At 36.4% G+C, this 13,267-nt stretch overlaps 1 protein-coding gene across 3 annotated transcripts in view; it reads left to right on the top strand.

The window, feature by feature from the left end:
• Window positions 1–5,396, top strand: part of LOC145683657 (solute carrier organic anion transporter family member 74D-like) — a 112,505-nt gene extending 107,109 nt beyond the window's left edge. For all 3 annotated transcript variants that reach the window (XM_081754996.1, XM_081754997.1, XM_081754995.1), the window contains one exon: window positions 4,634–5,396. In XM_081754996.1, coding sequence (XP_081611122.1) covers window positions 4,634–4,890 — 257 coding nt within the window. In that variant the 3' untranslated portion in view covers window positions 4,891–5,396. The remainder of the gene's footprint in view (window positions 1–4,633) is intronic.
• Window positions 5,397–13,267: the final 7,871 nt, after the last annotated feature.

Raw genomic sequence — 13,267 nt, 5'->3', positions numbered from 1 at the left:
CAGGACTGACTTCTAGGGGGGCGGTGGGTTGTAATACTCCTACTTAGAGCTACTTTTAAGAGCTCCAAACTCTGGGATGGGTTTTATTTATATATAAAATAAATTTTCCTCTTCTGGGGGGATATAAAATAAGAAAGTTTCCTCTTTCTTTCTTCCTTGGATCCGCTCCTGGGTGTAGCTATATTGAGAATGAGCTAGACCTCCCAAACGCATAAGTGGTCCTGTCAAATTTTGGTAGGCTGTTAGGAGCTTTTTAATTTGTTAAATACTTACAGCCAGTGACGACACCCCCTTCAATTTCTTGGGGATCATGTGCAGGGGTAGGCCTATATAATCTTTATGTTGGGGTAGGTGGATCTATTATTTATACCGAAAATAATAGTTTTACGCTATAGGTCTATTGATTTTGTACCCCATATGCAAGGCTAAAGTGTCCACCGGAAGCTAATATTAATACACGGTAGATGCTATATATACAGTGAAGTACAGCTCACAGATGACGAGAAGAACCCTAAAACAGGGCTAGCGGGGAAAGGTCAACGACACGGTCAAGTCCATTTTCGGTTTTTGAGGTGTGGTGTATACTTAGATGTCGTCTGCTACTCCGGGTAGTTATCTGTGTACTATTCTGTGGTGTCATTCGAAACCCCCGTGCGAAAAGTGGGCGAGACCATACCTACGTCACACTAGTTCTGCTAGGGTTCTTCTCGTCATCTGTGAGCTGTATTTACGATTTTGTTTCGGGGAGGGATTTGCTAACTTTCAAGGGGGGCTTTGCCTGAAAATTTGAAAATTCTGCAGAATATTTCATATACTTTACAACAGGAAGTAAGATTTCGGGGGGGGCTTAAGCCCGGAAGCCCCCCTAAAAATACGCCACTGTATATATACATGGTTGGCTTCATGTTAAGTGATCATCACGAAACAGGGTTCTGTTTGGATTTTAAAAAAATCTGTTAAAAGGGAAATTGCCGTTCCATAGTCCCTAAATTATATAGCTTCTCTATATGGTTGACCAAAATAAAAAGTTTCAATCACAAACTGTTCCAGTGACCCTCAGTTGAACGAAATAGTGTGCATTGAGTAAAACATGGTAGACTATCACGCAAAAAAACCCTTATTAGTGGTGTATGCAGGGACGGATCCAGGATGGACTTCTGGTTGGGGGGGGGTGTAATACTGCTACTTACAGCTACCTTTAAGAGCTCCAAACTCTGGGATGGGTTTTATTTATATATAAAATAATAAAATTTCCTCTTCTGGGGGCCGCACGTGGATGTATGTATACTAGGTGATGATTAAGCCTACAATACTGAGTGATATACAATACTTTATTTTATAAACACATGTACTAAAGAAATAAAAAGGCAGTTCGGTTTAAAAATGTAATATTTACTTTAAAAAGTTGATGATTTTCTTGGAAATGCGTTCCACGAATAACACTAAGGCCCGTCTCTTGAAGAAACCAAGGCAGATAGAAGCATCAAACCTTCTGTATCCTTCAAGAGATATAAAAGACAAAATTATGCTGATGAGATCCCCCCATTGGGTGGGCTCAAGGGGGTTAGGGGATAACTACAAAATTTTAAATAACAACTCCCATCGTGTGGTACCTCGTTTGAAAGGTAATCACGTGTAGAGACCAGTTTTGGAAACTACATATCGCTAGTTCGTCTCTGTCCAACATGGCCGTCATCCGTAAAGTACGTTCCACACGGTGTAGTTACCCTACGTAACTCCCTTAGGCCTCCTTCTTGAGGGGGTTCTCCTTATCAGTATAGGCCATAATGTTGTCTTCTACCGGTATGTCTCTTGAAGGTTACAAAAGATTTCATGCTTCTATTTGCTTTGGTTTCTTCAGGTCTTAGTGTTATGAGTGGAACGTACTCCGACCGTACTTTACGGATGACCGTCATGTTGGGTGGGACACGCTACCGACATGTAGTTTCCAAAACTGGTCTCTACACGTGATTACCTCTCAAAGTACCACACGATAGGGGTTGCTATTTAAAATTTTGTAGTTATTCCCCATAACCGCTTTAGGCTCCCTCTTAGGGGATTTTCCTTATCAGCATAATATTGCCTTTTATGTCCCTTGAAGGTTACAAAATGTTTCTATCTGCCTTGCTTTCTTCAGGAGACTTGCCTTAGTGTTATGTATGGAAAGTAATTCGACCGTACTTTACGGATGGCCGCCATGTTGGATAGGGACACGCTAGCGGCATTTAGTTTCCAAAACTGGTATTTACACGTGATTATCTTTCAAACGAAGTACCATAGAATGGGTATTGCTATTTAAAATTTTGTAGTTACCCCCTGTAACCTCCTTGAGCCCACCTCGTGGGGATTCTCCTTATCAGTATAGTGTTGCCTTTTATGTTCCTTGAAGGTTACAAAATGTTTCATGTTTCTATCTGCCTTGGTTTCTTCAGGAGACGGGCCTTACTATTATTTGTGGAATGCAATATATATATATATATAACAAATGAGGATAAATATTTAAACATTTTCACTAGATTGAATCCTTCCTTTTTGGATCAAAAGATCCAATATATTTCAATCAAAAATTTTGTTCTATGCCTTACGTCTGGAGAACTACATATAGTTTAGCCAAACCCAAACTATCAGTTAACTTAGTATGATGTGCTTATTCCATAGAAAATACGAAAACTCGATTTAGGGACCGCTTAAAAAAATTGTGGCCCCTGATGCAAAACCTAATTATTGGCCAAGATCGGAATCTTTTGATTAATTTTTTAACATTCTTAAAATTTTTGTCTAGCCTTACTTCGCCATTTCCGGCCCCGTTGAACTCCTTTGTGTTCTTTCTACTGATTTTTAAGGGTGTACATTCCAAACACTTCCATCAACTCTCTACTTCCCTATCGTACTGCACAACACAATATCATCGGCACAATATCACCATACACCAGAGGACTTCATTCTGGATTAATAAGCGTTGAAGAGGTACGGGCGTATATCTACAGTTTTCAATGCTTATTGATCCACTTAAATAGGCCTATTGATTATTCACTTCACTTTCTCAAATTTTCTACATCTGTATTCATTGATATTGGAGGACGGTATTTTTTATTGGATCGGAGCAGCAGAAATGTTAACTATATGACTATGCTGACAATATAACGTGAGGATTCTATATAACAAATTGATTCATGCTGATGTTATCTGATTGCAGTTGTTATATGTGAAATTAGTTTCTTACATAACTAACTAATTCTATGGCCTATGGAATCTGGAGGTTCAATGCCGCGTTCACAAAAGCTCTCCACTGACTTCTATCCTTTGCTAACTGGATCCAGTTTCTACTTTGTATTTCTATTTCTGCGAGATCCATCTTAGTATAGTCTCCCATCTGCGCCTAGGTCTTCCTATTTTTCGTTTTCCGATTAGTCTTCCAGTTAAAACTTTGAAGGCGTTTCTACTTTAATACATCCTAGCTACGTGATCTGCCCACCTAAGCTTCCTAGACTTGATGACTATAACAATGTTTGGTAGTTTTTTCTTCTTACATCTATAAGGATAGACTTAACCGTGAGCTTGACACTAGTTTGGATTTGAATATGCTATATGTTTGGATGGTTTTGTGTGCGGAGGAAAACAAATATTCCTTATTTAGTAGAATTAATGGCACAAGATTTAAAAATACGTACAAATTTACAAATTTGAGAATATCGACGAGAAGATGTTGAAAGGTAAATTTAAAAAAATACAGTTAGCAACACTGACACCACTGTTAAGCATATATTTTCATAGTAATGATTAATATCTATCCGACAAACTATATACAAGCAATATCGTGAGGTTCTGAGACAGCACCAATCATATAGTTGGTACTGACGTTGAGAGCCGAGGAATGGTATTTGATTGAGATAAAATTACATTGAAAAGAGGGTAAATAGATAGGATTTGATAAATTCCCACTTCTCTTTGCATGATATTCTCACGTATGTAGCAGAAGATCACATGATAACCGTAGTGACAAAGTGAGTAAGCAAACGTTATATTTGATGTCGCTCTAGAATGCTAGAAATAATAGGGTCGATAACTGATAAACTAACCACTTAACATTTTCATTCCAATATTCGAAATTCATATTTTGCGACAATATATCGCAAAGTAAGTGAATATATCAAAATAAAATATAGTTAGCAGACACCTCTGTTTGAATGTTTTTACCATGATGATTCATTGCACTAATTTTCCTCTATTGTGCACAGTGATGCCAACCTGTGGAAAAAATCCCATATCGTGGATGTTTTTGATCTTATTTTCTCCGAAAGGGATAATACGTAGCATATATGGGTTTTTTCGAGAAGATCGAAATTTACGGCTTATTCATTTAGATATTGTAAAAGGTGACTAACACAAAGAAATTTAATTTTTAATATCACAGCATACTTTTAATTAGTGTAACGCGGGAAATTCACACGTAAAATGGGATTTTTTGCCTCTCAACATGGGATTTCATATTGTTTCAGGTTGGCATCACTTATTGTGCATCTATTTCTATTTGACTTGTAGTAGACCTATTTGCTAGACTGTTGTTCATGAAATTTTTCGTAGGAAGTTGAATCTAATGTAGATCATTAAGTTCTTTTTTTTTTTTTTTCAGTTCTTATTCTGATTGGACTCCTCCTAGATGTTGGCGTGTGGTATTTATCAAAAGACTTGAATCTGTATGGACCTTTAGCTGATGGATCAGAATTTGGCATCGAAACATCAAGCTCCATGACATTTGAACGAAAAGCCACACCGCACCCAAAACGTCGGAAGAAAGCGAGAACGTTTCCTCCAACAGATGGCAGTACATTCAACAGTCTAACTGTGTCCTCCAATGGCACATCGACAATAATGGAGGAACAATTATAAACGACAAATAAGGACACTTTCGTGAAGGTGCATAATGTGATTGTGTTTTACGATTAAATGCATTTTACAAGTAATATTATTTTTTTTATAATAATAATATTTTGTATTATAGTGTTGAAAGTGTATTCCATTCAAGGGCGGCCATGTTGTGGTTTCTAAGGGGGGCAAGTATAAGCCACGTTTCAAATATAGGTTCAAATTTTGCTGTAATTAATGTAAAAATTCTGTTGGATTTTCGATATTCTGAAGTACCATTTCTTCTAGGGGGTGGCGAGCGCCCCACCTTGCCCCCCTGATGGGCGCCCTTGATTCCATTCTATTTTTTCTACGAGGAATGTTGTAAAATAATTGTTATTTTACGAAATATATATTTAGCAACATTGTGTGTTACCACAATATTGAGAAAGAGAATATTTATTGTAAGTTTTTAGAGTTGCTGTTATTTGTGTTTTCAGTGTAATTATTAGCTTAAAAGTCAAATTTGTCCATTAAATTACCTCGTTATGTTAGACTTCTCATCTCCTTTAGTCCTTCTTTAAATACCGTGAAAATTACCCCATCAGGAAGTCGCAGTCGGAAAGAGGAAATGCCGCCGTCGACGGTGGCGGTCCGCCGGAGCCAGCCCCGTCCGCGGCGGCACGACGATCTACTTGTTCAAAGTTGCCGACCTTTTGCCGAGACGGCAAGCGGTCGAAAACCGTAAAATAAAATGTCCTTTGCCGACTGTTGCCGACCGTCAGAATCGGCAAAACAGTCGGAAAGGCCTCTTTACGACGCTCTGCCTACTCCATATGCCGGCCTCTTTTCGACGGCGGCGCCGGCGCATTTAATGCTCATTTCCGGCTGTTTGCCGACTGCTAGGCGAGGCAACTATTCGTCGCGGTCCAAAATTGCGCTGCAAGACGCCGGCGTCCAGCGCCGGCAATCCGACTGCGGTATTTGGTCGGCATGGACAAATTGTCCGACTGTAGGCGGTAGAATCCTGATGGGGTACTTTCTAAAAAGCACGAGGGTGTCGATATATCATTATTTTGTTTCGTTTACACGTAATTTAATCACGGTGTTCATTCCAATAGTTCAACCTTACTGCTTAGAAAAGTGTGAATAGAATGGTATTCATCATGGTATTAGGTTTAGAAATTAGATTTCTGGGCTTTCGCCATTTATGCTATGTTAGATTGATGCATATGAGGGATGACGTTCCTCGATGGTAATACTGCCCGGGAAATTGGGAAGGAAAAAAGCGCCCTGGGTCCATTATGTAAGGCACTATCCCATCACTTGGCTGGTGATAATGAGTAAAACTCAGGAGAATTTCATTCAGGATAACTGGCTCGAAAATCTTTTACTTTTTCGAATCCGGGAATCGAATCTGGGACCGCTTCTACCAAAAGTGAGAGCAGTAGCGACTAAAATATATGGGGTTATTTGCTATGATACACTGAGAAAAAAAATTACGTGACGTACTCTCATGCGCAAAAAAAATTGCGCGTATACTGTAACTCAGGATTTTCCGTATTTATTCCTTTTTCCTTACGTTTATGGGTAAAATTGAGTTATTAGTATGTGGAGATAATAGAGAGCAATCCATCTAAGAAGATATTTCCAAAAAATATAATAAAATAATAAAAATATAAACAAAAAACAAAATTATGCTCGGTTTTGTGTATACTGACAACGATGATTTCTAGGGATTTTTTCAGTAGTACAGCACGATTGCGGAGGGAATTCAGTAGGGAAGTCGAAAAGATGGATCAAGGAACTGGATACTGAACTAAAATATTGCATTTATTGGTTAAAACCTAGTGTGTAGATTGCCTGCCAAATATAAATTAGCTTCTGTAACTAAGATGTCGTACGAAAATATAGAATTAAACAGAAAAACTCTTATCTTAAGGTTCGAAACGATACGCACCATGGTTATGAAGATTATTTCTTAAGAAAAAAGAACAAACACAACGTAGCCTCTGTGGTTAGGTGGATAGAGTGGCGGACTCGTAGATATTTTATTATTTTGACACCACATCGAATCCCATCCTATCCCATCCATTTTTTTAAACAAAACATTATTGGAAGTGTATAACTTTGATATTAATAAGAACCGAATCAGTATAATAAGGAAATAACTTATTGATAGTATCCTTTAATCGACGTATTTATTCAGTATTAGAATACGTGTACTATTGGAAACAGTTATTGTTTTCAGTTTACGGTCTTGTATGTTATCTGCCCGTTCTTGAACAGCAGACAACTCACTTCGGATTTGTGTGTCAAGAACAGGAAAAATAACACACGCGACCTTGACAGTCTTCCCAAGTTTACCCCTTGTTATATCGACATGACGTTACATCGAATGATGCTTGTTGTCGTGAAAAAAAGGAAGAAAGGAAAAAGCTGATGTCAAATTATCGTTTGTCTGTGTGTGTGTGTGCTTGTGTTTTTTTTTTTTTTTTAGAGTATTGACTTTCTCCCTCTCTCTCTTTTTTTCATATCCACAATTGCAAAAATTATGACCGATCTTTGTGGGTTTATTGCGAATAGGACGATTTATTTTGGATTGCTAACAGACGACATTTTTTTAACCATTTGCTTTAAACTTTGGCTTTGTGGCTCTTAGTACCCACGAAAGGTCATTATAAACTATATAAGCAGTTCCCGTTTTCACCGGCCGCTGAAAAGATATTGGGGAAGAGAAAAGTGCTTCCCGTAAAGATAATAAAAAAAAACAAATTAAAACAAATAATTTATAAATCTTTATAATACACTGTAAAGTTACGAGTGATTACGGCTAAGAATTTAACGTGAGATTAAAATTACGAGTATTATGATTAAACAAATAATATACAATAAGTAAACTACAAGCAAATTATATATTTAACAACCTGAGTGCTTAAAAACAATTACTTTATTTTTAATTTTTATTTTTTAAAAATTCTTTACTTTAATTAGATGGCCCTTTTGATTTATAGGAATGATTTTTTTAAAAATTTTATTTATAATTTGCGCTAGCGGCAACGAATGAGAGTAGGGGATAATTTATATAACACTTGCGTTTTATTATGCACTGCACAAGGAGGGTGGGGATTAAGTCAGGTGCAGTTTTTTCTTTTGGGCTTTTTTTTTTTTTTTACAGAAATTTGGTTTTCTGTAAAAGTCAAAAACTGATTTGAGTGTTATGCTTATATTTACTAAATTCTAACGACGACAAAAACACGATTTCAAAATGCAATCATAAGTCTGTGTAAGGAATGTTTTCGTTGAACGAAGCTAAATTATACAGATCTATGTATGCGGAACACGAATATTTCCAAAAGATAGCATGAATATGAGTGATAATCATACCATATTTCTACATTATATAGTAGCGTGAAAAACTGATATTAAAATGATATAACAAACAGGCATAAGCTTTTTTTCTAGCACGGCAACACATTAAACTTAACTCATTAAATTTTGGGAATTACAAATTATCACCTTACGTGTCGTTGTATTCGTTTTCACGTTCGAGCGTCGAAAGAAGAAATTGTAGTAATAGTGATAAAAATCGAATTCGAGATTTCAATGAATTCAAGATTCACGCCCCCACATATCGAAAAAGTAATTTTGATGCCTGTCCATCTGTTCGTCTGTCGGTTCGTCACGCTTTTTCATGTATTCAAATAGAGGCCATACTGTTCGACGTATCTGGACCGAATTCTAGACATGAAGTTTTTATAACACTTTAAAAAAAACTAACTAACTATATGGACTATGGAACCCGGAGGTTCAATGCCGCGTTCACAAAAGCTCTCCACTGACTTCTATTCTTAGCTAACTGCATCCAGTTTCTACTTTGTATTCCAATCTCTGCGAGATCCATCTTAATATTGTCCTCCCATCTGCGCCTAGGTCTTCCTAATGGTCGTTTTCCGATTGATCTTCCAGTCAAGACTTTGAAAGCATTTCTACTTTCTTCCATTCTAGCTACATGACCCGCCCACCTAAGCCTCCTAGACTTGACGACCCTAACAATGTTGGGTAGATCATATAAATTGTGTAGTTCCTCGTTATGAAGTTTCCGCCATTCCCCATTCCCGTTCCTCTTGGGTCCGAATATTCGTCTCAGGATCTTGTTCTCAAATACTTTCAGTCTATGTTCTTCCCTCAGAGTAAGTGACCATGTTTCGCAGCCATACAGAACAACAGGCATAATAATCGTTTTGTATATTTTAAGCTTCAAATTCCTCGACAGAATTCGCGACAACAAGAGATTTTGAACCGAATAGTAACATGAATTCCCTGCTTTTAGTCGACATTTAATTTCTTCGTGAATATGATTTCCCTCTCTTAATATTGATCCTAGATATTTGAAACTATCCACTTTACCAAAAGTATTATTTAATATTTTAACGCATCAATAATTTGCTGTATTCCGATCCCGACGCACTTCCATGTATTTAGTTTTCTCTGCATTTACTTCTAAACCCATGTCCCTGCAAGAGTTTAATAAGATCTCTGCATTTCTTTCTATTGTTCTCCTACCATCCCCTATTAAATTTACATCATCAGCATATGCCATAACCTGGTGAATACCGTTCAACTGTAGGCCCTGGTTGCTATCTTTGATTTTCCTTATAGCGTATTCCAGAACGAAGTTAAATAATAATGGCGACAACGCATCTCCTTGTTTCAGGCCATTTTCGACGTGAAAGCTCGTGGACAAAAATTTTCCTACCCGGACTTTACTTTGGGATTCATTTAAACATATCTTAATTAATCTAGTTAGCTTTCTCGGTATTCGAAGTTCTGTAAGAACGTTGTATAATGTTTCTCTCCTAACCGAGTCATACGCCTTTCTAAAATCAATAAATAATTGATGTACCGGGGTATTGTATTCCCACTTTTTTCCGAGTATTTGGCGAATGGTAAATATTTGTCGATAGTTGGTCGATTTCGTCTAAATCCGCACTGATAATCTCCAATAATTTCATCTGCGTATGGGGTCAGTCTTGCTAACAGAATATTTGAAAGGATTTTATAGGATGTTGATAGAAGAGAAATGCCTCGATAATTATTACAGTTTTGTCGCCTTTCTAGTAAATTGGAACAATGATTGATTCTTTCCACTCTCGTGGCAATTCTTCCTTGTTCCATATAAGGAGAATGAGTTTGTGTATCTTGTTCCACAATTTTTCGCCCCCAGCTAAAATTAACTCAGCCGGAATTTCATCTACACCCGGAGATTTGTGTTCATAACACTATCGTTTCGAATTCTATATCCTCCGACACCTAAAAATAAGGGTAGTTTACTGAAGGATGAAAATTTAAAATCATTAAATTGTCTCAAAAACGGCTGTAAAGATTTTGTTTGTATTTTTAAAAATATAGTATGAATCATTGCTCTGAAAAAATAGGTAAGGTGTAATTTACTGTATGGGATGCATTTTTTTGAACAATTTTCTCAATCACATTTTATAAATAAATGTATCATTAATAACCTGACAATATGACACAACTCGTTCGTCCTGTAAACATTCAGAAGAGGTAGTTTAGCCTACTCTTCGACAATTTTCCCATTAACGCCTGACCCAATTTTGTTCATATTTCATAAATAAATGTTACATAAATAACCTAACGATATGGTATAATTCCATCATCCAAAAAGCTAGAAGTGGTATATTACTTTTCGGAGCAAGTTTTACCCTACGATTTTGTTGATAATTACTCTGACAATTTTGTTCGTATTTCATAAATAGCATAACTCGTTTGTCCTGAAAAGATATACAAGGGATATTTTATTCTTGGGGATGACTTTTTTAACGATTTATTCAGAAAGTACTCAGACGCTTTTGCTCATAGTTCACATACAATTATCTCCTTAATAATTCTAATGTATGGCATAAGTTATTTCTAACAGAAATATGACGAATGGGTACTTTACTTTTGGACGTAAGTTGCTTCGAACAAAGTTTTCTAAAACACATTATTTTATTCGCATTTCCCAAATAAATGTTTCAGTAATAGCTACAGCCTAACACGAGTCAGTTTAAGAAATTCGAGCGAGAAAATTCAGTGCGTTTCATCCGTACCCATTCTTAAATATATTTTTAAATGTTACACCCAATCACAATTTTCCTAAGAAAATCGAAACTTCTTTTTAAATGTGCCTTGCTGTGGCCAAATGGTTCAAGTGCATTGGTTCTGGATTTGATTCCCGGTGAGAGCTAGTGTATTTTTATCCAACGTTAAGGAATAGGTGCAAAGAGAAAAGTGTTTAAACAAGTCTAACCAAGCTAATGAATAATACAAAGAAATAATACAATATTACGAAATTCTAGAAGAAACGTTGTTAATATTAGATATTTGCGTGTAAAAGTCCAACCCATGACTGTCAACTCCAAAGGTAAGAAAGTGAAACATCCAATACCAGGTTAATCAGTGGTCTCTAGTTAAAGCTATCCTACTAGGAAGTGATTGAGATACCAAAAAATATTGTAATCGCTGGGAGACATGTTAGGAGAATACATCGGGAGAGAGAGTTTAATACTGGAACTCATGAATAGTCTCTGCACCTTCGTTGAGTATTGAAGTGCGTAGGTCTATATAGGTTTGCATTGAAATGAGCATTAATACACAACATCTGTTGAACATTACGGGGGGCTTGCGGACAGGTTTGCATTACATTTTACGGGGTTCGATATTGTAACGATCCTAGCAAACTCCTCAGCCTTTCCGCACTGTACTCTATAAGTTAAATTCGTGCTTAATTAAAACTATGTGTTTAAATTTAACACTGTTAACCGTTAATACCTGTGCACAACGGGCAACAATCCGCCAGTAATTCTTTATTTTTGCCCTTTGTTTTAGCGCCATAAATGTCTTTGTTCATAAATTTCTTTGTCTATGGTTTTGCATATACGTAGCGTGGACATTAAATTTTGACTTCTACGCCATATGCATCTAATTACAAACACACCTATAGAACGAACACAACAAACTTGGAATATATAGTTTATGTATGGAAAATCATACACGAGGCGCTGCACGGGAGAGCAGTGTAGTCAACATCCTAAGAAATTTATAATTATAATAATAATAATAATAATAATAATAATAATAATAATAATAATAAAAACAGAAAACGAAACAGTTATTTACATAATGTATTTATTTAAGCATGGAAGCGCAATAGTCTTAAGTTATTTCTCTCTCTCTCTCTTTGAAGGCAACAACCTTTAGGGTGCCAAGACGTAGAAAAGGACTTGTGGCACTCATGACTATAGAGTGGTGTGTGTTTGGCACATCGGGTTCCTTCGTTGTTAGCCCCAGCTTTCTAGACCGGATGCAGTTATTCCCGGTAGAAAATACAAGAAAATATACCTTTCTATTAGACTACTATTAAAGTAAATAATTACACTCACTCCCTCAACGTGATACTTGCTTGTTTAACTGTATACAGACAGCTGATCCATGGGAGAATCGTTGATAATAATAAATAAAATAAACTCGACAAATATTCTTGTAATTTGCTGGGCACGCCAGTGTGCCTGTTATCCGGTTGTGGCACACTGGAATATAGGTTATGGCTTTCTAATTTTTCCCCAACTATTTTAACTGCTTCAATTGAAATTAATCTATAATAATAAGAGTGAATTTAGTCTTCTTACCCTTCGATTTAGAAATAAGGTCCGCTAGAATTGTATATTTAAACATTAATAATACTCAGAATTTTATAGAGTAGTTTGTTTTATTCGAAATGACATACTTCCTGCAACTGTTTGGGTTGGAATTATTTGAGATCAAATCTTTAAGTTTTACGACCCACGGTTATACCGACTAGGCTAAAGGACACGGTGATGACGAGAAATGAATGAAATGGTGGAATGAAGAAAGTGGGAGAAAACGGGAGAACCCCGAGAAAACCCATGCACATGGTGTTTGTCCACCACAAAATTCACTTGGTGCGAGCTGGGGTCGAACCAAGGATCCCATGCACCAAAGGTGAACGCTTTATCACTGAGCCACCGCGGCCCCTCTGAAATTATTTATAGGAGAGAGTGACTACTTTATGAAAACTTGATATCGAACACATTTGTTTAAAAATACCAGCTTTTTATGAAATATTGCTTAATATTCAGGAAAACCTAAGTCAATAAAATAATAATAATAATAATAATAATAATAATAATAATAATAATAATAATAATAATAATAATAATAATAATAATCTTAAATTAAAAACTCTCTGGACCTAGTGCATTGGCACAATTCCACGAATTAAAAAGAGTTTGTTTACTTCTCATGTAAGTGTAGAAGGACTTAATCCCTGTTGCTTTCAATATACGAAGAAAGTGTCCAACTGTCAAATGATATGCTACATAAAATGCCCTATGCAACA

The sequence above is a fragment of the Thermobia domestica genome, chromosome 4, assembly GCF_964235325.1.
Source record: "Thermobia domestica chromosome 4, izTheDome1.hap1.1, whole genome shotgun sequence".
Taxonomy (NCBI): domain Eukaryota; kingdom Metazoa; phylum Arthropoda; class Insecta; order Zygentoma; family Lepismatidae; genus Thermobia; species Thermobia domestica.
The sequence above is the reverse complement of the archived record's forward strand: the minus strand, read 5'-3'. Positions and strand labels throughout refer to the sequence as shown.